Source organism: Saccopteryx bilineata, chromosome 5 (genome assembly GCF_036850765.1).
Source record: "Saccopteryx bilineata isolate mSacBil1 chromosome 5, mSacBil1_pri_phased_curated, whole genome shotgun sequence".
In the NCBI taxonomy this organism is placed as follows: Eukaryota; Metazoa; Chordata; class Mammalia; order Chiroptera; family Emballonuridae; genus Saccopteryx; species Saccopteryx bilineata.
In genome coordinates this window covers 160,932,228-160,958,967 of record NC_089494.1, presented here as the reverse complement: position 1 = coordinate 160,958,967, position 26,740 = coordinate 160,932,228, and the positions used below count along the sequence as shown (strand labels likewise).

General features: G+C 41.1%; 1 protein-coding gene and 1 non-coding gene across 5 annotated transcripts in view; one reads left to right on the top strand and one right to left on the bottom strand.

Moving 5' to 3' along the window:
* The window catches only part of FBH1 (F-box DNA helicase 1), a 50,943-nt gene that overhangs the window by 11,684 nt on the left and 12,519 nt on the right, over positions 1–26,740 (top strand). For all 4 annotated transcript variants that reach the window (XM_066280069.1, XM_066280066.1, XM_066280067.1 and 1 more), the window contains 12 exons: positions 3,312–3,442; positions 3,541–3,676; positions 5,319–5,509; positions 11,801–11,893; positions 14,231–14,325; positions 16,512–16,680; positions 17,378–17,600; positions 18,535–18,622; positions 18,707–18,793; positions 19,492–19,628; positions 24,156–24,255; positions 24,345–24,466. In XM_066280069.1, coding sequence (XP_066136166.1) covers positions 3,312–3,442; positions 3,541–3,676; positions 5,319–5,509; positions 11,801–11,893; positions 14,231–14,325; positions 16,512–16,680; positions 17,378–17,600; positions 18,535–18,622; positions 18,707–18,793; positions 19,492–19,628; positions 24,156–24,255; positions 24,345–24,466 — 1,572 coding nt within the window. The remainder of the gene's footprint in view (positions 1–3,311; positions 3,443–3,540; positions 3,677–5,318; positions 5,510–11,800; positions 11,894–14,230; positions 14,326–16,511; positions 16,681–17,377; positions 17,601–18,534; positions 18,623–18,706; positions 18,794–19,491; positions 19,629–24,155; positions 24,256–24,344; positions 24,467–26,740) is intronic.
* On the bottom strand, positions 7,715–7,866 carry LOC136307180 (small nucleolar RNA SNORA62/SNORA6 family). The gene has a single exon (XR_010725852.1). It is a non-coding gene; the product is annotated as a small nucleolar RNA SNORA62/SNORA6 family (small nucleolar RNA).

Genomic DNA, 26,740 nt, shown 5'->3' with positions numbered 1-26,740 from the left:
CTTTCTATGGAATAACTTTCTGCATTTAGGTATGAATTGTTTTGTGCCACAGTATCTCTGATGTGACTGAATAGTCACAGATAGGGATAAGTAAGGGTTTGCCCCACTCTGCTTGAGAAGATTTGGGGGCAGATATTCCAGCTTATATTTACCTCTTGAAATGTTAGAATAATGGTATTTTTATCATCGCCAGTAACCTATTATAGCTTTCATTTTCTTTTCTTTTCTTACAGTGTCTTTTTATGGCTTCAGTATAAGGTTATGCTAGCCTCTTAAAATAAGTTTGGAAGTATGCCCTCCTCAGTTTTTTCAGAGTCTGAGGAGGATTGATATATATATATATATATATATTTTTTCCTTTGTGTGTGTGTGTGTGTGTGTGTGTGAGAGAGAGAGAGAGAGAGAGAGAGAGAGAGAGAGAGAGAGAGAGGAGAGGGAGAGAGAGAGATGAGAAGCATCAACTCATAGTTGTGACACTTTAGTTGTTCATTGATTGCTCTTCATGTGTCTTGACCAGTGGGCTCCAGCTGAGCCAGGGACTCCTTGCTCAGGCCAGCAACCCCTTGCCCCAGCTAGTAACCTTGGGTTCAAGCAGTGACCACAGGATCAAGCCGGTGAGCCTGTGTTCAATACAGATGAGCCCACACTCAAGCTGGTGACTTTGGGGTTTCGAACCTGAGACCTCAGTGTTCCAGGTCGAGGCTCTGTCCACTGTGCCACCATCAGTCAAGCGAGGATTGATATTAATTCTTTAAATGTTCAGTGGAATTCTCTAAGGAAGCCATCTGGTCTAGGATTTTTATTTGTTGGTATGTTTTTGATTACTGTTTCAATCTCCTTATCATTGGTTTCTACAGATTTTCTAATTTCATAATGATTTAGGCTTAGTAGTTTCTGTGTTTCTAGGAATTTATCCCTTTCTTCCGGGTTATTTAATTTGTTGATGTGCAGCTGTTCACAGGATTCTCTTATAATTCTTTCTATTTCTGTAACATCAATTGCAGTGTCCCCTCTTTTATTTCTGATTTCAGTTATTGAAATCCCCTCTTTGTTTTCTTAATCTACCAAAGGATTGTCAATTTTGTTAAACTTTTTAAGAGACCAACTCTTAGTTTAACTGATCTTTAAAATTTCTTCTATTCTCTATTTTATTTATCTCTTTATTATTTTCTTCCATCTGCTAGCTTTGGGTTTAGTTTGCTCCTCTTTTTCTAGTTTCTTTGGATGTAAAGTTAGATTATTGATATGTAATCTTTTTATTTTTGATTGTTAATGTTAATATATTTTTATTTTATTTTTAATTAAAATTTATTGGAGTGACATTGATTGATAAAATTTCATAGGTTTCAAGGGTACAATTCTATGATACATCATCTGTGTACTGCATTGTGTGCCCACCACCCAAAGTCAGATCTTCTTTTGTCATATGTTTGAACTTTTTAAATTTATTTTATTTTTTAAAATTCTAGTTTATTTGTTTTTAGAGAGAGAGAGGAGAGAGAAGAACTTGTGGTTGCTTCACTGTAGTTGTTCATTGGTTGTTTCCCATATGTGCCTTGGCCGGGATTTAAAGCCAAGCCAGTGAGTGACCCCTTGCTCAAGCCAGCGACCTTTGGGCTCAAGCTAGCACCTTGGAAATTATATTGATGACCCTGTGCTCAAGCTGGTGACCTTGGGGTTTTGAACTGTGGACCTTGCTGTTTGGGTCTATGTTCTGTCCACTGTACCACCACTGGTCAGGCTTTTATTTTTATTTTTACATTTTTTTATTGATTTGAGGGAGAGAGAGAGAAATAACTCGTTGTTTCACTTATTTGTTCCATTTACTTGTGTACTCATTGATTGTTTCTCATACGTGCCCTGACTGGGGGTTGGGCTGGGTGGTTGTTTTATCTACATGGCGCTGTCCATGGCCTGAACTTTTCTCTTTTTTAATGTAAGTGTTTACATCTATAAACTTCTTTCTTAACACTGCTTTCACTTCAACCCATATATTTTGGTATGCTTTTTGTTTTCATTTGCCTCGGTGTATTTTGTAATTCTTTTTTTTTTTTTTTTTGTTAAGTGAGAGGAGGGAAGATAGAGAGACAGACTCTTGCATGCACCCTGATTGGGATCCACCCAGCAAACCCTGTCTGGAGCTGATGCTTGAATCATCAAAGCTATCTTCAGCACCTGAGGCCAAAACTCAAAGTAATTGAGCCACTGGACTAATTGAGCCACTGGCTGAGAGAGAGGAAGAGAAGGAGAACGGGGAAGAGGGGGGAAGAGAAGCGGATGGTTACTTCTCACGTGGACCCTGACTAGAGATCAAGCCCAGGACTTCCACACACAGTCCTGATGCTCTATCCACTGAGCGAACTAGCCAGGGCCTGTATTTGTAATTTTTTTTAGCCCATTGATTGTTTTAAGAGTGTGTTGTTTTGCTTTCACATATTGTGGGTTTTCTAGTTTTCTTTCTGCTACTGATTTCTAGTTTCATTCCACAGGGATTGAAAAAGGTACTTTCTATAATTTTAGTCCTTTAAAATTGTTAAGACCTGTTTTGTAGTCTAGCATGTGATCTAGTTTGAAAAATGTTCTATGCCCTTGCAAAGACTGTATTCTGCTATTGTTGGGTGGAGTGTTCTGTATAGGTTTGTTAGGTTCAATTAACTTATTGTTGTTTATGTTCTCTGTTTCCTGATTGAGCTCCTAATCAGTTCTATTCATTCTTGAAAGTGGAGTATTGAAGTCTCTATAGCTATAGGTTACTGTCTATTTCTCCCTCAATTCTATTGGTGTTTGTTTCCTAGATTTAGGAACTCTGTTGTTGGTATTTATAATTGTTATATCTTCTTGGTGAATTGATCCTTTCATCATTATATTACCTCTTTCTTTGTCTCTTATAATAAATTCTTTTTTTTCCTTTTTATTGAATTTCTTAGGGTAACACTGGTTAACAAAATTGTACAGGTTTCAGGTAATAATTTTTTCTGAGTTTCTTTTGTCTGATATTAGGTATAGTCACAGCTTTCATATTATGTAATTCTCATTGAAACTCTGAGCCATTGTGTCCTAATATTTCAATAGGGAAATTGAAGCACTAGCTTTTCCCAGATTCTATATCAAGTTAGTGTTTAAACTAAAATTAAGACATAGTTCTCCTAGTTTCCAACCAAAGTTTATGTAATGTTTGTACCCTATTTGCTCAGTTTTTGAATTTTGAGCTATATTGCTTTTTAGTTGGTAGGTTGTCCATATGTCTGTGACCTAATGTGCTCTTTCTAGCCATTGCCTGTTGGTTATTTTGGATTTTTTCAACTATATAGTTCATTCCTTGGAAAAAGCTCTATCATCGATACCTGATGAATGAAGAGCAAGCTGTCAGCAAAGTAGATGGCATCCTGTTGAACTGTGGTATTGAGAAAGAGTCGGAACTGTGTGTGCTGAACCTCATCCGGTGAGTGGCTTTTCTCCTCTGAGGAAGACAGTGTCTGAGCTCCTTTCCCGTGTGTCATCACTTATCTTTCTCATGGACTCCTCTGTAATGTCTTACAGCTATACGGCCACCATTAAATGCTCCCCAAGTGTGGACGCCGGAAGGGCACTGTGGAGTCTGAGAGATCACCTCCTCCTTCCTGAGGCAGAGGCGTGTGTACGTCAGTACCTCCCTGACCTCTGTGTCGCTGCTGCGGTACGTGGGGAGCTTGTGGGGACTATTGGGGAAGGCGACACTGTTTTCTCATTGGAAGAAGAATTATTGGTGATTAAGTTTGACTGAAGGTTATTTTAGATTTATTTCAAAATCTTTCTTTAATTTTGAAGCCTAATCTTGTCATTGGTTTTATTAGAGAAGTAAAAGGCCACATTTTTGTAGATTCTTAAATTTGGAAGGATTTTTAAAAAGCATTTAGTACAATGACCCGTTCAGTTGAGGAATCCGCAACAGAGGATGGTCATCTGACCTCTGAATACTTTGGTTAATGAAGATTTCTTTACAGGGCAGCCCTTCTCTTCTCAACAACGTGAGTTATGTGAGGACCAGAGAAGTTCAGGGTCTTGCTACAGATGCACAATGACTAATGGGAAGTTGGAAAATAGTCTTCAGTTTCCTGACTTATGGCTCCTCACACAGATCATGGACTTTCACATTTTATTTTGGAAACTATATGCAACCTCAGCCTGTATTCTGCAACCAGTAGAGTATTGGAAACCCATCCATGTACCTTTTTCTTTCTGTCTTCAGTGGAGTGATTTTTGATGGTGGAGTGAGTTTTCTCTCACAGAGTGGTGTTAGTCAGAGGTGCCTGGGATGGACCTTTTTTTTTTTTTTTTTTTTTTTACAGAGACAGAGAAAGGGATAGACAGGGACAGACAGGCAAGAACGGAGAGAGATGACAAGCATCAATCATCAGTTTTTGTTGCGACACCTTAGTTGTTCATTGATTGCTTTCTCATATGTGCCTTGACCGTGGGCCTTCAGCAGACCAAGTAACCCCTTGCTCAAGCCAGCAACCTTGGGTCCAAGCTGGTGAGCTTTTTGCTCAAGCCAGATGAGCCCGCGCTCAAGCTGGTGACCTCGGGGTCTCGAACCTGGGTCCTCCGCATCCCAGTCTGACGCTGTATCCACTGCGCCACTGCCTGGTCAGGCAGATGGACCTTTCTTGAAATACATTTTTTAATAGGGAGACTGGTAATAATAATAAAGATATATGTCCATTTTTGACTATTTCCATGTTAGTGGACATTTTCTTAGACATTACGAAGCGCGGCATAATGTATTTGTAATATAAATTTTCAATAATTTATATTTATTTAACTTAATATTTAATAATTATTAAATAATAACATAAAGTAAATAGTAAGTTAATATCTTAATGCCAGAGAATTGTCAGCTTTGGTTCCCCCCTAAAGACTGCTGTCTTATTTGCATCTCCTGTCTTTTGTGCCTGCCAGATGGCACCCATTTAATAGTGATTCTGTTGTGACTCTGTTGAGTAGCTGTGGACCTGAGAGCTCACACTGACCTGGGGGGAGGGGGGGAGGGGAGAGCATCACCGCTATGCACGTTCTATGTTAAGTGCTCTGTAAATATTGTTTAATTACACTAAGAACTCAAATCCAGAAGTGATTAGAAGAAAGAAATCCAGGGCAAAAGAAAAGGTTCTCACTGTTTCCCAAATATCGTTTGGGAAGCTTGCACCCAATTCAGACTATCTGACGATGGCTCCTGAGCCCCAGACTTGAGTTTCTTCACTGGCTGTCCCACGTGATTTTTATTCACTGTGACCTACATTTTGTGTCTTTTCTTCCTTCCCTGGGCCATCTCCCTCCAGGGTGTCAACGTGTGGGCTTTGGTGGCAGCCATTGTTCTCCTCTCCAGCAGTGTGAAGGACATCCAGCAGCTGCTCTTCTGCCTCAGGAGACCGAGCTCCACTGTGACGATGCCAGACATCACTGAGACCTTATACTGCATCGCTGTGCTTCTTTATGCCATGAGGGAGAAGGGAATCAACATCAGCAACCGGTAAAGTGGTAGGAGGGAAAGCAGAGACTCCCATAGAGTGGAAGGGCCTACACTTGCTACAAGTGCCAGTTTTGCCACTTTAACGCGGGCTAGCCATAAAATTCGCTTAGTTTCTTTATCTGTAGAGTGAACGTATTCTGAGATTTAAGTGTAGTGATGTAGGTAACAGTGCTGTGCTCTATAAAGTGCTATACAATTATAAAATGAGTCACCGAGGCAGTTATGTGCAAGGATGTTGAAGCTCCAAATGAGGTCTCCTCACTAACAGGAGCCTTCTTTAGTCATGGGGCTGCATTTTCCTGGGAAAACATTAGGCTTTGGTTCCTCCATTTCTCACTTATTTGGGATAGGATATAAAAATTGACCATCATGGTTTCACTCACAGGTCGGTTTTAAGAGTGATATGTACATTCAGCAAATTTCTGAGCACCTACTGTGTCAGATATGTTTCCAGGTGTTAGTGCTCTGTGAAAGAGTTGGACAATATTCTTGCTCATGTGAACTGTATGGTTTAGTGAGAGGAGACAGATACTGCATAAGTAAATGTGTTAACATTTTAGTGAGTTAGTGGTGTAAAGAAAAGAACAGAGTAAGGGCAAGCGAGATGTTAGGTTGGGTGAGAAAAAACTTCTCTAAGTAACATCTGAATTGAAACTTGAATGTCAGAAGGAGCCGGCCATTTTTTTTTCTCCTTTCTCCTTTCTCTTTTCTTTTTTCCTTTCCTTCTTTCCTTCTTTCCTTCTTTCCTTCTTTCCTTCCTTCCCCTTCCCCTTCCCCTTCCCCTCTTTCCTCCCTCCCTCCTTCTCTCCCTCCCTAATTTTTTTTTCTTAGAGGCAAGGAGAGAGAGAGAGGAACATCGAGCTGCTTCTATATGTGCCCTGATCAGGGAGTCGAATCAGTAACCTCCATGCTTCAGGACAATGCTCCAACCAACCTATCTGGCTAGGACTTAACCTTGTTGATCTTTAGAGAGATAGTGTCAGGAAGGGAGAGAAACGGGAAGAAGAATGAAAGCATTCATTTGTTGTTCCCCTCAGCCATACATTCATTGGTTGCTTCCTATGTGTGCCTTGACCGGGGATTGAACCCAACCCTGTTGTTTCAGGATGACACTTTTTTTTTTTGACAGAGACAGAGAGTCAGAGAGAGGGATAGATAGGGACAGATAGACAGGAAAAGAGAGAGATGAGAAGCATCAATTCTTTGTTGTGGCACCCTAACTGTTCATTGACTGCTTTCTATATGTGCCTTGATATATGGGGGGGGGGCTACAGCAGAGCAAGTGACCCCTTGCTCAAGCCAGTGACCTTTGAGCCAGTGACCATGTGCTCATGTCCATGATCTCATGCTCAAGCCAGCGAGCCTGCGCTCAAGCTGGATGAGCCCATGCTCAAACCGGTGACCTTTGGGGTTTCGAACCTGGGTCCTCTTGTGTCCCAGTCTGATGTTCTATTCACTGCGCCATTGCCTGGTCAGGCTGGGATGACACTTTTAACTGACAAAGCTAACTGGCCAGGGCTGAGCTGGCCATTTTAAGATTCATGAGGAGAACATTTTAGCAGAAGGGATAGATACTTTAAAGGGCCAAAAAATGGTAATGTATTTTGTATATACAAAGAACAGAAGTCCAGCGACAAGAATGTAGTGAATCAGAGAGAGGCTGGTATATGATTGTGGAGGTCTATAGGGCCAGATGAAGGAAGATGTAGGCTGTATATGAGGTTAGAATGAATCCAAGTTATGAAGTGCAACTACTGGAGACAGGCAGTGTGACCATGCAGCAGATCCTGGAGGAGCAGACATTTCAGAAAGGATTTCCCCTTTTCTTTTCTGTAATTAGTGAGCATTAAGAGGAACCTGACTGGTGGCACCAGGTGAGCTGTGGCTGTCAGATGTGATGAAGTTTAAGGATAGGACGTTTATTCTCCAGATATGTCACAGTGTTGGCTGTATTTTTGAGATATACTTCAATTCATTAAATATAGTTTATGTTGTATTCTACTCCATGGCATTAAGATGTGGGTCAAGAAGCTTTATGACATAATTTGAATAGGACAAATGCATAAATGATGAATAATGACAGCACAAATATGAGCCTACCATACCAGTTATCTGCATGTTTATGTGGACATAGATGAGGAATAGGAGATATGATATGTTTATACATCTTTTCCTGATTTACCTGGGAGATAGTCGTTTTTTCTCACTTGTAGCACAGATTACTATCAAACTCCACTCATTGGGCTAGAGACCCTTGTGGTGTCAGCACAAACCTTGTCCTCATGTAGCTCACTACCTACATTTGTGAGTTCATTGTCCACCAGTGGCAGCAACTCCAAGCTCAAACGATGTGCAGTCTTGGGAGATAATCTTAATGTGACCAGAGACTGAAATGTTGTATTATTAAAAGTACTTATCAAAAACATTGATTTGTGGAGATCACTTCTCACTCTGGGGATGAGGAGTATTGAACTAAATGGTGGGCGACTGGTGATAGCAGGGATGAGTTCAGGTTCATGTGAGCACAGAGAGGTTTGGAGGACTTGTGATGGGACGTGTTTGACCATGTCCAGTGCCTCTGTTAACTGCATTGTGTCATATTTGCTCCCTTTTGGTGACTTGGAGGCTGTTTTGTTTTCTATTTCTTGGTCATCATGTCTTAACTGTGTAGCACCTTTCCTTTGGAGTCTTAAAAGAGAGAATGTTCTTCATGCTTCTAAATCAATATCTCCTCACAAGACACAGCAGAGCAGCATCAGAGACTCAGAAAGATAAGATGACATTACGTTGATATTGAACAAGAATCTCACCACTATGAGCCTGTAATGCTGGTGGCCAAGGCCAGACAGGTCCACATTGGATCCGGGCAGAGGGCAGAGAAACTGTGGAGCTGGAAGGCGTTGGGCTATGCACATGTGCTTCTGCCACATGCTGGTGCACTAATCAAGCAAAGTGCTTGCAGCTGGTACACCAGTGAGCAAGCCTAACGCAGTTATTTTCCCAACATTCCACTCCTTTAGGGTTGCTCGCTTCACAATCTACATGACAGAGACCCTTGTGATGGTCCTTGTGCAAGGAGTGAGGTACATTACATAAACAGACTACAACAACAGCACAAGTTATACAGCATTTACAATAATTACAAAGGCTCCCTTCACAGTATCTCTGAGCACTCTGCCCAGGGAGTTAGCTGGAGGCTCACCTCTAACTACCTTCCCCATGGTAGGTGGGAGGGCCTGTATAGTCCAGGACTATGTCCACTGAAGAAAGTGTCCTTGGTGCATCCCTGCAACTGGGTGAGAGCAGCTTCCTGGTGCAGGAAGGCCTTTACAGGTGCCGTGCTCCCCCCACAAGGTCTCTTATAGTATAGTACTGTCCACAAGCAGTATGTCCATCCAGCAAGGGAGCCGGTGCTCCCCTCTGGTTGCAGTCCAACAGTACATTACACCGTTCATTGATCAGTTCACAAGAGCCCAGCTGTCTGTGCAAATCACCAAGGTAAAGGTCCATTACAGGCACTAGTGATACAGCTCTTTATTAACAGACCTCAGCGACTTTCCACAGTGCTCTGTCCATTGCCACAAGCCCCATCCAAACCCCTAAGAAGTCCACGCTCATAGGGCCTGGTGTAGTCAAACACATTTGAGGCCTGTGCAGCCTTGACAGTTCTCTTTGCTGCTGCTGCTGCAAACAGAGCACCTGTTACCTTCTAATGCCAACACCTGCTACACATTAGAAGGGGACCAGTGGATTGCCTATTTCACATGGGCTCTCCAGCCCAGCCCCCATCCTTGTTGGATGGGTCTCTTGGCCTTTCCTCTATTCAAACTGGGATAATGGGTCTTGGGGGGATCCTCCTCTTCCCCAGCTGTCTCCAACCAGTAATCCTGCAACTGTGCAACCTGAATGCCAGCCATTTTCTTGGCACCTGCTGAGGCCGCCTGCTTCCCCCACTTGTTGAGCAGCTGGAACCTCTGTTCTGGATTAAGTTGCTGCCAGAGCTTCAGTAGAACTTTATTAGACTTGCCATTTAATTTCATCCTATCTGCCCTAGCCACAATCAGATCTACCCGCATCTGTGTTTGGGTAATTTTTACTGGCCCGTTTCTCTTGTTAGTTGGGGTGGGGTGGGGCCAGCATGGGCAGCCTTCATGGCCTCTCTGTTCCGGAGAGCATGATGCTATCCATCCCCTGATGTCTCACAACCACAGCAACCAGGCTGCCAGGGGCTCAGTGGGCTTCAGCCTGAATTTCACCTCCAACTCCAACAGCTCGGCCGGGGTGTAGGTCTGGACCACAGAGTGCTCCACTACCTGTGGAGGGGGCTGTGCCTGCCCCTGAAGGGCTTTTGGCTGCTGGGTTTTTACCTTCTGGGTAATCACTGGCCGGGCTCTTAGTCTGCGGATAGCAATTTCAGCCCAAGCCTCTCCCTCAGAAGAGGAGGAGTTGGAAACACCTGCTCCTGCCAACTCAGAGCCACTCCACCCACATGGCTGCTTTTTGGCAACTGCTGAAGCTGAGACTTGAGCTCTTGAACATGCAGTTGTTTCTCCAACAAGTGCCGGCACCAACATTCTGCTTCCAGGGCATACTGGAGTTCACAAACCTGTAACTCCTTCTCCAGACATAGCTCCAGTTCCAGGCGCCGTTGTTGCTCAGCCAGCATCTCACACTGTAGCTTTCGAACCTGGTCAGACTCCTTCTCCAGCACTCACTCCAATTCATGCTGTCATTGGTCTGCAGCTCATCCTGGAGCTTTTGACTTCCCGCAGCCTCATGCACAGAGCTCTTTGTTTCTTCTCGCAGGATTATAAAACACACCCAGCCATGATCCCCAACAGGAGAGCCACCAGGAACAGCTACCCCTGTATTCCACCCTTCAAGGGTGTTGGCAGCTCCATACCAACCTGTTCCAAATCCTGCCCACTATGCCAGATATAATGCTGGTGGCCAAAGCCAGGCAGGTTCACACTGGATTCAGGCAGACGGTAGAGAAACTGCAGAGCCAGAAAGTGTTGGGCCATTCCATCTAATAGAATCTCACAACAGCGTACGAGCACATGGAAAATCGCTTCTAAGTCAAAGAAACAGCAAAAATGGCCCCTCACAGTGATGGACAGGCAGTCCGCCATCTGCAATCCCCAGTCTCTCCCGAGTGCAAGCACCCTTATCCTATGCACAGGTGCCTCTGCCACATGCTGCTGACACACTAATCAAGCAAAGTGCTTGCAGCTGGTATACCAGCGAGCAAGCTTAACACAGCTGTTTTCCCAGCAGAGCAGAATTTATGTTTCTTCTTTTTTTTTAACAGGGACAGAGAGAGGGTTAGATAGGGACAGATAGACAGGAACGGAGAGAAATGAGAAGCATCAATCATTAGTTTTTCGTTGCAACACCTTAGTTGTTCATTGATTGCTTTCTCATATGTGCCTTGACCGTGGGCCATCAGCAGACCGTGTAACCCAGGGGTCCCCAAACTACGGCCCGTGGACCACATGCGGCCCCCTTAGGCCATTTATCCGGCCCCCGCCGCACTTCTGGAAGGGTACCTCTTTCATTGGTGGTCAGTGAGAGGAGCATAGTTCCCATTGAAATATTGGTCAGTTTGTTGATTTAAATTTACTTATTCTTTATTTTAAATATTGTATTTGTTCCCGTTTTGTTTTTTTACTTTAAAATAAGATATGTGCAGTGTGCATAGGAATTTGTTCATAGTTTTTTTTATAGTCCGGCCCTCCAACGGTCTGAGGGACAGTGAACTGGCCCCCTGTGTAAAATGTTTGGGGACCCCTGGTGTAACCCCTTGCTTGAGCCAGCGACCTTGGGTCCAAGCTGGTGAGCTTTTTGCTCAAGCCAGGTGAGCCTGCGCTCAAGCTGGTGACATCAGGGTCTCAAACCTGGGTCCTCTGCATCCCAGTCTGATGCTCTATCCACTGCGCCACCGCCTGGTCAGGTTATGTTAGTTTTTAACTGGTTCATACTGCTTTTGTGATTGTCTCCTATAGTCACAACTAATGCCTTTTTTCCCAAAGAGCATACCCTGGCCTCTCCGTTTGCCACTGCACGCTGGAGCTAGGTGTCTTTCCAGAACTGTGCTCTCCAAGGGTCTTTAGTCAACACTAGGTATATTTAAATTCTTTTCCTTCCTTTTTTCATAAAATGGTTGTAGGTGTTTTTTGTTTTAAATATGGTGTTTTAAATATAGTAAAGAATCTAAATACATTCGAGGAAAAATAAGATGCAGACTGTGACTTAATTTGATAAACTCTGAATCTGCTTTTTCCCTGTTAGGATTCACTACAACATTTTCTATTGCCTGTATCTTCAGGAGAATTCCAGTACTCAGGCCACAGAAGTTAAAGAGGAAACATCGGTTTGGCCAGGGTATGTATATAGATAGATAAATATGTGTCTGTGTGTGTGTTGTCTTTCATTCTTGACTCTTTCTCATACTTAAGGAAGAGAGGTATTTTAACAACTTTATTAAAGTATTTACATTACATAAAATTCACCCATTTTAATTGTACAATTCAGTGATTTTTAGTATACTGCTCAAAAAATTAGGGGATATTTCAAAATGATTATGAAGCAATAAAAAAGAAGCATTTGATTTTTTTTATTAAACTAAAACATCAGAAAAGCAAGCAAGTCAAAGAAAGTTTGATTATGCAAATGAGATGCAAAACCAACTTTTATTTCATTGGTGTAATTGCACTGTACAAAAGGCTGAAAGTACTGTAGTAGCTGCACGTTCTCTGATCCCCTAATTTTTGTGAGCAGTGTAATTTTACTGGATGTGCAGTCAATATGTTTTGGAACATTTTTAATACCTTAAAGGGAGGTCTTTTTTTTTGTTAAATGTTGTTCATCTGATTTGCTTGTTTGGTTTTTTTTTTTTAATTTTATTTTTTTAATGGGGTGACATCAATAAATCAGGATACATATATTCAAAGATAACATGTCCAGGTTATCTTGTCATTCAATAATGTTGCATACCCATCACCCAAAGTCAGATTGTCCTCTGTCACCTTCTATCTTGTTTTCTTTGTGCCCCTCCTCCCCCTTTCCCTTTCCCTCTTCCCCCTCCCCCCGTAACCACCACACTCTTATCACTGTCTCTTAGTTTCACTTTTATGTCCCACCTACATATGGAATAATGCAGTTCCTGATTTTTTCTGATTTACTTATTTCACTTCGTATAATGTTATCAAGATCCCACCATTTTGCTGTAAATGATCCGATGTCATCATTTCTTATGGCTGAGTAGTATTCCATAGTGTATATGTGCCACATCTTCTTTATCCAGTCATCTATTGACGGGCTTTTTGGTTATTTCCATGTCCTGGCCACTGTGAACAGTGGTGCAATGAACATGGGGCTGCATGTGTCTTTACGTATCAATGTTTCTGAGTTTTTGGGGTATATACCCAGTAGAGGGATTGCTGGGTCATAAGGTAGTTCTATTTTCAGTTTTTTGAGGAACCACCATACTTTCTTCCTTAATGGTTGTACTACTTTACATTCCCACCAACAGTGTATGAGGGTTCCTTTTTCTCCACAGCCTCTCAAACATTTGCTATTACCTGTCTTGTTAATAATAGCTAATCTAACAGGTGTGAGGTGGTATCTCATTGTAGTTTTGATTTGCATTTCTCTAATAACTAAAGAAGATGAGCATCTTTTCATCTTTTCATATATCTGTTGGCCATTTGTATTTCTTCCTGGGAGAAGTGTCTGTTCATGTCCTCTTCCAATTTTTTTATTGGATTGTTTGTTTGTTTGTTGTTGAGTTTTATGAGTTCTTTGTATATTTTGGATATTAGGCCCTTATCTGAGCTGCTGTTTGAAAATATCATTTCCCATTTAGTTGTTTTTCTGTTTATTTTGTTATCAGTTTCTCTTGCTGAGCAAAAACTTCTTAGTCTGATGTAGTCCCATTCATTAATTTTTGCCTTCACTTCTCTTGCCTGTGGAGTCAAATTCATAAAATGCTCTTTAAAACCCAGGTCCATGAGTTTAGTACCTATGTCTTCTTCTATGTACTTTATTGTTTCAGGTCTTATGTTTAGATCTTTGATCCATTTTGAGTTAATTTTAGTACAGGGGGACAAACTGTAGTCTAGTTTCATTCTTTTGCATGTTGCTTTCCAGTTTTCCCAGCACCATTTATTGAAGAGGCTTTCTTTTCTCCATTGTGTGTTGTTGGCCCCTTTATCAAAAATTATTTGACTATATATATGTGGTTTTATTTCTGGGTTTTCTGTTCTGTTCCATTGGTCTGAGTGTCTATTTTTCTGCCAATACCATGCTGTTTTGATTGTCGTGGCCCTATAATATAGTTTGAAGTCAGGGAATAATGAAAACTATAAACCATTGTTAAGGGAAATCAAAAAAGATATAATGAGATGGAAGAATATTCCTTGTTCTTGGTTAGGAAGAATAAAATAATCAAGATGGTCATATTACCCAAAGCAATATACAAATTTAATGCAATTCCCATCAAAATTCCAATGACATTTTTTAAAGAAATGGAACAGAAAATCATCAGATTTATATGGAACTATAAAAAACCCTGAATAGCCAAAGCAATTCTAAAGAAAAAGAATGAAGCTGGGGGCATTACAATACCTGACTTCAAGCTTGTTTGGTTTTTGACAGTCTGTCCCCTGATCATTTTAATTCCTTTGTATTTTTCTAATTTCTCTTCTGTAATGTTTATAGGAAGAAAACAACCATCCAACTTACACATGAACAACAACTGATTCTGAACCATAAGATGGAACCTCTTCAGGTGGTAAAAATTATGGCATTTGCAGGTAAGGGAGCTTGCCAATGCTGGAGTAGAGTCAGGTTCATGACTCTTACCTCTACATTCCCCTTTCCTGAGTATCTTTACCGTGATCTATTACTGAAATTTCTAAAATGAAATAATCTAAAAAGCAAGATCCATTCCAGGAAGCATCTACATTGGAGTTTCTGGTGAGACCAATAGTTCCTAGGAATTAGTTTGCAGAGTAGTTACTGATGAGAATGATCCAGCCTGTCATTTATCATCATGTATGCTCACTGATTGCTCTGAACTGGCAGGTCACGTTTATCTCCTCTCAGAATCTCAGCAGCTCCTGATTTCTGTTGAGTAAGGTCTCAAAGGCCCTTCCATCACTTGGTTCTAACCTACATTCCGAAATATGTATATTGTCTACTATTCTCCTGCCTTAGTCAGCTCGTTTTCCTTAGTCTCCTAAAGTACTTAGTTGTTCTTTTCTCTGAACCTTTGCTCATACTATTTTTGCTCATACTATTTTCTCTACCTGGAATTCCTTCCCGCTTCTTTTCTGCATACATATCCTACTAAAAACAATGACAGCCATTTCTTTTTTTTTTTTTTTTTTTTTCTGAAGCTGGAAACAGGGAGAGACAGTCAGACAGACTCCCGCATGCGCCCGACCGGGATCCACCCGGCACGCCCACCAGGGGGCGACGCTCTGCCCACCAGGGGGCGATGCTCTGCCCATCCTGGGCGTCGCCATGTTGCGACCCTCCTGGGTGTCGCCATGTTGCGACCAGAGCCACTCTAGCGCCTGGGGCAGAGGCCACAGAGCCATCCCCAGCGCCCGGGCCATCTTTGCTCCAATGGAGCCTTGGCTGCGGGAGGGGAAGAGAGAGACAGAGAGGAAGGCGCGGCGGAGGGGTGGAGAAGCAAATGGGCGCTTCTCCTGTGTGCCCTGGCCGGGAATCGAACCTGGGTCCTCCGCACGCTAGGCCGACGCTCTACCACTGAGCCAACCGGCCAGGGCCAATGACAGCCATTTCTTAAATGCCTGCCGTGTTTCTGTCACTGTGCTAATCCTGAAAACATTCTGTAAGGTTGGTTAGTTATCTCTACTTCATAGATTAAGATTTGAAGGTCAGAAAAATTAAAATGACTTGCCCCAGTTAAATAAACAAACAAGTGATGGAAATAGAATTCAAAGCTAGATCTGTTCTCTCCAAAGACCAGCCTTTTTCCTTCCTCCTCTCTTTCTTTGTCCTCCCCTTCCCTCTCATCCTTCGCCCTGCTATGTTGATGCCCAGCATTTCTGGTTCTTGTTGATGGATACTTTTTCAGTCATTTGAGTCCTATATGATCTCTGAACTCTTCCTTATAACTAATTATCCACACTAACTATATAGTACCTGATCATGTAGTAAGAACAGCCAGTACACACATTTTATAAATATTTCAAGAGAGCCCTTTAAGGTTGGAAAAGAGGTACCGCTTTTCCTCTTGGATAGGTGGGATTTTGTTTCCAAATCCATACTCTTTTACACTTTACCATGTTACCATTATACTCGACTCTAGTTTTGTTCTAATTTTCAACTGTGTTGGTGTTTTATTTCCAACTAGATTATAATGTAAGCACCTTGCTTTGTCTTTTAATATATTCCCAGTACTTAGCATATAGTTGAATATGTAGTAAATGTTCAATAAATACTTTTAAAAATTAATGACAGTGTAAAAATAATGACAGTTGAATAACTGAATGACTGAACGAATGAAGGAGAAGTAGGGCTGACAAGAGAGTTCCAAGTGAATCTTGTTTGTGTCCTCTTGCCATGAAAGCATTAATGGGTCCTTCCTAGGCCAGAGTAGCCAGAGTTACTGCTTACTAAGTTCTTCTGCTGAGTACTTTGATGATTATCTTTATCCTGCCTGACTCTACAAGGTCAATGTTATGCACTCAAGGCTGAGAAGCAAACGAGTTCATTGAGGCCAAGTGGCTTACCCTTTGCTCCTCAACTAAAACCTGACAGAGCCATGATCCCAACACAGGTGAATTTGGCTTAGAATCTGCTATTCTTTTCATTATACCATTGTTCATTTTTATTACTATTGGAAAACTTGTCACTGTCTGGTCTCAAGCAAGAGGTGAGATAAACGTGGGTAAGACCTGATTAAGGCATTCTTTGGAACCATTTTTCCTGGTTAGAGGTTCACTTCCTTTCCTCTTGGCTTCCCTAGGTACTGGGAAGACCTCTACCCTGGTCAAGTATGCTGAGAAGTGGTCTGGAAGCAGGTTTCTTTATGTGACATTCAACAAAAGTATTGCAAAGCAGGCTGAGCGAGTCTTCCCCAGCAATGTCACCTGCAAAACCTTTCATTCCATGGCCTATGGACACGTTGGGCGGAGGTGAGCATTGCATTGTCACCATTGTTGTTATGTCTAGCTACTGTTTTCCATGTTACTATCATCATGATCACATGTAGACTTACACCACAGCGACACTAAGAATATATAATGCTTCTATCTCCATTTATAGGCAGGAAATATAGAGATAGATTTAGTGATTTGCACTTTTATTTAATAAAAATACATTTTTTACAAATAATATCTAAGGGAAGCGATCTCATTTCTCTAAAATTGAAGTACAGATAGTCAAAATGACATCTAGAGTTCAGGATATCAGCAGTTTTGGGCTTTCCTTGGGATGGGGCAAGAGAGAGAAGATTAAGCTGAGGTGCAGTTTGCCCAAGTCTCTTGAGTCCTCTGAACCAGTGTTCCCTTGGATGTGAAGGCTTCTAGGAACTTCAGGTGTCCCCCCTTGGGTGCCTCTTGGAGTCTGGTCCACACCTTGGAGTCATAGTGTCTGCCATGAGCCACTTTATCTTCTGGGTTATGATATGTGAATTCCTGAAAGCCTGATGTAGCCAAATCATACATGGACCTGGCTCAACTTCTTTGGCTTTTTTTTTTCTCCCTCACCTGTGTGTGACACTGAGAGTGACCTAGGGGTGTCATTGGAGAGAAGGGGATTGGGCATGGGCGAAACCTTTTATTGGCATTGCCAGTAAAGCCAAATACTATTCATTTGGGATATGTATTACAGGTACCAATCAAAGAAGAAATTAAATCTCTTCAAGTTAACACCTTTCATGGTCAATTCTGTCCTTGCTGAAGGGAAAGGTGGATTTGTAAGGGCCAAGCTAGTGTGTAAGACTCTAGAAAACTTCTTTGCCTCGGCTGATGAAGAGCTGACTATTGATCATGTGCCTATTTGGTGTAAGAACACTCAAGGACAGAGAGTCATGGTTGAACAGAATGAAAAACTGGTGAGTGTTTAAAATATCTTTAGTGTTAGGGATCTGGGGGGTAAATGAGAAGAGCTCATATGATACAATGTTATATTTATCTTTCACATCCTCATAAGTGCTGGCAGGAAATAAGGGTGGGAGTAGAGACGGTAGGTCAGTCGTGATAGCTGTTGGTTGTATAGTGTTTTCTGTGAAGAACACTCGTGAACATCTCACTTAATTCTCACTCTGGTCCTCCAATTTAGTGCATGAGGCACCTCCCCATGGTTTATAAGAGCTTGTTAGTGGAGTGGGGCTGCTGGATGAATCTAAAGATTAAGAAATCTCTTTTCTAATTTTTAATGAGTTTTTTTAACCGTTGGCCATTCTTTTTATCAATTAATCGTTAGTCATAAATCTGTAGAAATAATCCAGGCTTTTCTGGTCCATCAGATTTTGTGCTGTCTGAGCAGTGTTCTGTCACTGGGCTGTTGTGAAGCCAGAAGGAGGTTAGGGAAGTGACTGCCACTTACCAAGCTGTGATGATGTCTTTGTTCTGACCTCTGCTCTGTATGTGGAAACGAAAGTGTGATTTCAGGGTGCTGTCTTTTCCAGGGTCTTAAACTAGGAGTTACCAATTATTTTTTCTTTTCTTTCTCTCTTTCTCTTTCTTTCTTCCCTCACTCCCTCCCTCCCCCCCCTCCTTCCTTCCTTCCTTTCTTTCTTTTTCTTTCTTTCTCTCTTTCTCTCTCTCTCTCTCTTTCTTTCTTTCTTTTTAGATTGATTTTAGAGAGAAGGGTGAGAAAGAGAAAGGGGGTGGATGAGGAACAGAAAGCATCCACTTGCAGTAGTTGCTTCTCGCATGTTCCTTGACCGGGCAAGCCCAGGGTTTCGTATCAGCGTTAGTGCATTCCAGGTCAATGCTTTATCCACTGTGCCACCACAGGTTAGGTTCCAATTACTTTTTTTGTAGAATAGTGTACTTGAAGCAAGCCACCTTTGGGACAACATGCGGAAGCTGGGGGAATGCAAAGAAGAGGCTTACCAAATGACTCATGATGGTATGCAAGTTCCCAAATTTTGGTATCTGTTAAATGTCACTGCTATAGTTATGAGTTCTGACTCTCGCTACTCCCTTCTTTTAGGCTACTTGAAACTCTGGCAGCTGAGCAAGCCTTTGCTTGCTTCTTTTGATGCCATCTTTGTGGATGAGGCCCAGGACTGTACCCCAGGTGATAAACTATCAGTACATCAGTAGTCTCAAATACATATAAAACATATCATGATTATATAGGGGGACATATATGTGAAATAAGTCGATTATTCTTGTTTGTCCTAAGGAAGAGGAGCACATGATGTTTAGTCACTCAGAAACCCCTTATTGTTTGATTTTGGATTTCAACAGTTGTTTTTCCTCCCTTCCAAGGCAGCTTAATTTTCCTCTGAATGTTTTGCTTCAGATTATTCTTAAAATGTTGACTAAAGCATAGGTCATTAGATGGTAGGGACCTAGAGTCATGCTGATTGGGAAAGGATCGTCAATTTAGAATGAACAATTTGTGCTGAATATTTCTCAAGTGACTAATAGAAAGCAGGTGGTATGACTTTGCAGGTCGTTTTGGGGCCTTAAGTTATAAAGAGAAAATAATTTACCTCATTGCCTATGTGGTTTCTTACACACAGTAATTTTTGTCCAGGGCTAAAAGTAATATATATTCCTAGGATTAAAAACTTTCTTTTGTCTGTTATCACATCATTTCTTTGGATTGAGTGTCCCTCTAATGCAGGAAAAGACAGCTCTTTTGTGCAGTGTGCCCTGTTAGTTTCATGAAAGCATTTTCATCCCTATCTGTCTGAAATATGGTTTCTTTTTTTGCAGTGTGGGTTAGTGTTCTTTTAGGTCTCTTACTTTCTCTCTTATTGATTGTAGCTATCATGAATATAGTTCTCTCTCAGCCATGTGGGAAGATCTTTGTAGGGGACCCACACCAGCAGATCTATACCTTCCGTGGTGCAGTCAACGCTCTGTTTACAGTCCCTCACACTCACGTCTTCTATCTCACACAGGTAAGAGCCCCCTTTGTGTCCGAATCCCTCGAAGCACATGAGCAAGCACTGTGGTTCTCTACCCTTGTTGTATTAGTGGTTACTGTGTGCTAAGCCCTCTGCAAGGTTTTGTGTCAGGCTCACAGTATATAGTCAATCCTTGCTTCTAGGCAGTGAGCCTCTGTGGTCCTCAGGGGATCTACAAAATCAAAATGGTTTTTATAGTAGTAATTTGCCTTTTTCACCGTGTTGACATTTGAACTAATGATGCAAAACAGTGGTGAAACTGCTAGCACCTTCACATGAACCAATACATCGGCACCAAGTGATCTAGCAGTCATCATATTCTTTACTGCAGTGCACTCATATAGAGTTTAAAAACAGACAACAACAAAATGCAAGAACAGTTTAGTTAAGAATGTACTTGAGGCCCTGGCCAGGTAGCTCTGCTGGTTAGACTGTTGTCCTTATGTGCCAAGGTCGCAGACAGTCCAACTCTGGTTATTCAGATTTGGGTTTGTAGCATCTTCCCCAAAATGAATGAAATGAACTGTGACTCAAGGAAAACAAATGACAAGTGTCTTGTGTGTGTGTGTGTGTGTATGTGTGTGTGTGTGACAGAGACAGAGAGGGAGACAGAGAGAGGGACAGATAGGGACAAACAGGAAGGGAGAGAGATGAGAAGCATCAATTCTTGTTGCAGCTCCTTAGTTCATTGATTAATTTCTCATATGTGCCTTAGCTGGGGTGCTACAGCAGAGCGAGTGACCCCTTGCTCAAGCCAGCGACCTTGGGCTCAGGTTGGTGAGTTGTGCACAAACCAGATGAGACAACGACCTTGGGGTTTTGAACCTGGATCTTCTGCATCCCAGTCTGACTCTCTGTCCACTGTGCCACTGCCTGGTCAGGCAACAAGTGTTTGTTGATGAAGATAAAATCTTTGCTTTCAAGTGAAATAAAAATTTTTGAAGACCTATGTATGCTACTGTGAGCATGGTAACTCATGGTGTCCTTATTGTCAAAAAAGTTATTAAAGTTTCCTCCCCTTTTCAATATGCATGTGTGTAAGGCTGAAATGTCTTCATGTCTTCAACCAAAAAGCACATCTCCACAGATAGAATGCAGACAGAACTGAGAATACAGCTGTCTTCTATTTAGCTAGGCATTAAAAGAGATTTGCAAAAATGTAAAACAGTGATACTCCTCCTGCTAAATTTTTTTGTTTTGGAAAATATATTTTTAAGAAATATGTTCTTTATGTTGCTATACAATGGGTTTATTATTATTTTTAAATGAATCAAAGTTTCTAATGTGGTAACTATAATTTGATACAATATAAATAAAAACTCCTTCAGGGCCTCAACACTTTTTTTTATATGCAGAATGCTTTATTACATTTGGAAATACTAATAAGTAGAGGAATTACACAAGTAAGGAAGGAGAGATTTAAAGTAGCATAGAAAATATAACCTTCGATGTTGGGGCCACTTAAAAAAAGTTAAGCTCTTTAAAATGAGGTTTTTCGTAGGGAAGAGGGAGCTGAGTGCTAGTCCCTAACCTCATTGAGCAGTCAGAGTTCTACTAGAGAAACACAGCCAATAGGGTATGTACAAGCTCCCATGCATGCATGCACACACACACACACACACACACAAACACACGCACACACGCAAACTGTGTGTATGTATGTATGTATAAAAAGAGAGAGATCTAGTTGAAGGAATTGGCTCCAGCGGTTGTGGGGTCTGGCAGGCCCGAGACCCTTGGGGCAGGCTGTCAGGAGGACCGGGCTGGACCGGGCTGAGGACCAGGCACGGAGCCCATAGCCCACAGGCAGAGCTTCTGCTGTCTCGGGAAACCTCAGCTTTGCTTGTAAGGCCTCTTAGCTGTTACCAGTTACTCAACAGCAATCTTGTTTGTAGCAGTTTTCACTTTTTAAAAGTGTAAATAGTACTGACACCAAGAGAGGCAAGAACCACTGCTTTTAAGAAACTTCTGGTCAGAGGGTATGAGATGTGCCAACGATTCAAGTGTAGTCTGAACTGTTTTGTTCTGTTATAGAAAGTCCTGTGGTCTACTCTTTGACTTTTGTTCCTTAGAGTTCCTGCTGTATTCTATAGTGATGTAGGGTAATGTCAACTTGGAGTAACTTTTTCTTTTTTTTTATTAAATTTATTGGGGTGACGCTGGTTAACAAAATTACATAGTTTCAGCTGCCCAATTCTACAATACATCTCTGTATGCCATATTGTGTGTTCAAACCCCGCACCTCCACCAGTCAAGTCTTCATCCATCAGTATTTGTCCCCCCTACAGATAACTTTTTATTTTTATTTTTGAGAGACAGACAGAGAGAAACAGGAATGGAAAGAGAAGCACCAACTTGTAGTGGTGGTACTTTAATTCTTCATTGATTGCTTTTCATATGTACCTTGACAGGTGGTCTCAAGCCAAGTCAGTGACCCCTTGCTCAAATCAGTGACCTTGGGCTCAAGCCAGTGACCTAGGGCTTCAAGCCAGTGACCATGGGATCATGTCAGTGATCCCATGCTTAAGCTGGTGACCCTGTGCTCAAGCTGATGAGCTTGTGCTCAAGCCTGCAACATTGGGGTTTCAAATCTGTTAAGCAGGGTTTTGAAGGGAGAATACAGAGAATACTCAGGAAATGATAATTATACTGTGGCTGGTTATGTAGGGCAGTGGTTTTAAATTAATGTTTTGTATAATTTATACTTAGCATCCCAGTCAATGATCTAGCTACTGCACCACCACTGGTCAGGCAGGAATAAACTTTTTTTTAAATATTTTTTTAGTTGCAGATTTAAAGAAAAATTGAGAAAATGAAACAAATTTTCCATGTATTGTACATTTAGTTTACCCTATTATTAACATATTAGTGTGGTATATTTGCCACAATTAATGAAGTAGTATTGATACATTATTATAAAGCCCTAAGTTTATTCAGATTTCCTTAGTATTTACCTAACATCCTTTTCTGTTCCAGGACCTTAGGGTAGGTTACCGTATTACATGTAGCTGTCATATCTTAGTCTCCTGTGGCTGTGACATTTTATCAGACTTTCTTTATTTTAATGACTTTGCTAGTTTTGAAGATGTTTTATAGGATGCCTATATAAGAATTTGTCTGCTGTTTTTCTCATGATTAGACTGACGTTATAGGTGTTGGGAGGAAGATCTCAAAACGAATATTGTCATTTTTATCACAATATCGAGGGTACATGCTATCCTTTTCAACACGTGATATTGAGGGAACATGATTTATAACTGTTCATGTTGGCCTCGATCATCAGGCTGAAGTGTTTGTGATGTTTCTCCACTGTGAACTTCCCCTTCCTCCCCTGTCCTTTCCATATTATCAGCTTTGGAAGGAAGTCACTGTACTTAGCCCTCCCTCAAGGAGTAAGAGTTGGTTTATCTGTAAAAATTGTTTGTACTTCTTCTGCAAGGGAGATTTCTGTCTTCTCTCCTATTTATTTATTTAGTCATTTATTTATATATCAGTATGGACTCATAGATACTTATTTCATAATTTGGGTTATGGTTCACTCAGAATAGTTCTATAGGAACACAATACTATTTGTTGAAAATCTTGTTTTTCTTAGACTATATTGATATTTACCAAAGTAAATAATTGTTATTACCTTAAATTAGAAATGCATGGAAAAGGCAATGAATATCATGAGTTTAGGGAATAATAGTGTCTTTCCAGTTAGAATGGTCAGGAAATTAGGGTGTTAAGCAGGGTTTTGAAGGGAGAATACAGAGAATACTCAGGAAATGATTATACTGTGGCTGGTTATGTAGGGCAGTGGTTTTAAGTTAATGTTGAGAGAGTTTCAAAGGAAAGGAGAAAACCCTCCCCAAGTCCCTTAATCTTTTGTATAATTTATACTTGTCAGATTTGATTTGAAAAGAAGAGTAGATTTGCTTAAAAGAAAAGTTTGCTATTGGTTTGGGGAATAAAGGGAAATAGGTTGATCTGGAGGGGATGACTCTCGAGTGGACGCATTGCCTTTTCCTGTGTTGCTCTTCCTTTTCTCAGCAAGGGTATGGCTTGAGGACAGCGTGCGGCAGAGATCGATCCAACAGAGGTGTAGAGAGAGGTTTGGCAACGGGAGGAGACTGGAGTCAAAGAGAGCAAGTGGTTGAGACATGAAGTTTGAGATTCTGAGCTGACCTGGCAGCAGGGCTAAGAAAAATAGTATAGAAAATATGGTGGATAAGTTGTTAATATTTGGATTTGGGGACAAGAGGTAGAGAAAAATAGGTAACTCTAAAGTTTCAAGATAAAAAATGCTATTCTGAAAACTTGGAAATAAAGTCAGTGATTTTTAAATTTTTTAGTTTATTTTTTGGTCAAGCTCCTATTCAGTACAAGTGGGCTTACAGTAGGGAATTTCCATACTTTCCAGATAAGTCAGAAATGATCAGCTGGGTTTGTCAAGGCCAGGACTCGGCAGTGATAGAGATGTGCTAACATACTTCAGGACAGGTTGTTTACTCCTTCCGTTTTGCGGTTTTCCAACAGAGTTTTAGATTTGGTGTGGAAATAGCATATGTGGGAGCTACCATCTTGGATGTCTGCAAGAGAGTGAGGAAAAAGACTTTGGTTGGAGGAAATCATCACAGTAAGGCTTTCAGTTACTTTTATTTGTTACAAAAATTAGTTTTCCTCTTTAGGCGAACTTACTGTGGAGTTTGTGTTCTTTCCCAAAAGGTGGCATTAGAGGTGATACAAAGGGGCAGGTGGCCCTTTTGTCCCGGACCAATGCCAATGTGTTTGATGAGGCTGTACGGGTGACTGATGGAGAAGTGCCTGCAAGGATACATTTAATTGGGGTAAGAGTAATTTTCTGTTGACTGCTTCATGCACAGAAACATGGCAGACAAACATAGTTGATGAAAATGTTCAATTTAATTAGGATTATTATTCAAACAAGCATTTGGGTTTTTGACAGTTTTCACCATTTGTGCCTTGACTGAAGTCTTTCTCCCTGATTATACTAGCCCACATTCCTGTAAAGTGAGGTCCAACAAGAATTGAGGATCTTTTCTTCTACTCTTTAAAAAAATGAATGCCCTTCTCACCTTTGACTATGCAAATGAGGCTACTGGCTACCTGGCGAGTGTTCCAGTGTGTTGTTCATCAGTGTAGGAACGAGCGAGGTGACTACATCGCTGGGACAGGCTAGTGGGACAGGCCAGTGGGTAGAGTATGAACAGCTGGTTCTAGCTCTGGTTCTGTCACTAACTTTGTGTGGCTTGCGGCAAGTCACAACTTCTGTGTGCCTCATTCTCTCCATCTCTAAGATAAAAACGCCTTTCCTTTACCTGTTTCACGGGGAAGTTAGGGTTTAGGGACATGTTATGGCATTTTTAACTCTTTGAAGCAAAGTTATATGACTAAAAGACATTCACTCATTCATTTATGAAAAATATTTTTGAGGTCCTACTATGTGTAGGCACTCAATAAATATATTGAGTGAATCATAATCAAAAGATGTTCTGACTTCTCTTTTTAATTTATAAACATTATATAACCAAGTTATAGGAAAAACAGCTTAAATCTCAGTATTTCATATTTCTCATTTTTGCTTATTATTTGTCTTTGTCCTTTTAAATGTATATTTTTACATAATTGTAATTATAGTATACATTAACAGATACGCTATTTTAACTCAATATGTAAGCATATTTTCTTTCATGTTGCTACTGTAATAACCTAACAATATTGTATCTAGTGCAGTGGTTCTCAACCTGTGGGTCGTGACCCACCAAAATATGTATTTTCCGATGGCTTTAGGCGACCCCTGTGTCTTGGTCGTTCGACCCCCCGGGGTCGCGACCCACAGGTTGAGAACCGCTGATCTAGTGGATATAGCATAATTTAGCCATTTTCATTATTGTAAGAAAATAGTACTTGGGGAGTATCATCCATGCCAGGCATGATAGAAAGTAGGTTGCTGTCTTCCCCTCTCTGTATCTACTCATCACCTGTAGCATGTATCATTACATGTGATCACATCTGGTTTCCAATTATAATGTATATTGTCTAATTTTGGTCTCTGTTTTATGTTAATGTGTTATGTGTCCCTTCTCAAGATGATGATAAATCTGTGGAGTGTGGAGCCTTTGACATGTGTTTCTTCTGTACTGGGACCTTGTGCTGTGCAATTGCTGGGGCCCCAGCCAGTGCTCAGTATCTGCTTCTAGGCAGAAGAATTAGGCTGAACTGTGATACAGTCAAGTCCTCTCCTCCAGGAGCTAATAATAACCTTTTAAAACATAATAATCTGCCCTGGCCAGTTAGTTCAGTTGGCTAGAGTGTCATCCCAAAATGCCTAAGGTTGTGGGTTCAATCCCTGGACAGGCCACATATGGGAGTGGCAAATGAATGAACAACTAGGTGGAATAATAAATGAATGCTTTTCTCTCTCTCTTTTTCCCTCTCTCCCCTTCTGTCTTTGTCTGTCTCTCTAAACTCAATAAAAAAAAAAAAATAATCTGGACCTATAGATATTCTCTAGTTCTTTTCTCAAAAGAAACATTGGTAAGTATTTATATCCCACACTTTTTATTCAGGTATAATTTTCTTCATTGCAACCTTTTTTTTTTAATTTTTTTAAATTTATTTATTCATTTTAGAGAAGAGAGACAGAGAGAGAGAGACAGAGAGAAGGGGGGGAGGAGCAGGAAGCATCAACTCCCATATGTGCCTTGACCAGGTAAGCCTAGGGATTTGAACCGGCAACCTCAGCATTCCAGGGCGACGCTTTATCCACTGCGCCACCTCAGGCCAGGCTTCATTGCAACCTTTTATATTCCTGGAAGGTAGACGATTTAAACTGCCCTCTTTTTTTTTTTTCAAGAAAAAGTGCAGCTCGGTCTTGCCTTTTTAAAAGCACAGAAAGAGTTGCAGGTAGCAGCTAAAACTTAGCGTTTGATAACCCTGAACTTTCAGGCTGCATTCTAGCCTAGAAGTGCTTCACGCCTGTTGAAGTTTCCTGCTTACTCTCCTTATGCTTAGGGTGTAACTTGAGATCTGTTTCCAAGAAACCATCTAATTTCAGAATCATATCTCTACATTTGGTTCACTTTTGTTTTGTTAAGAGA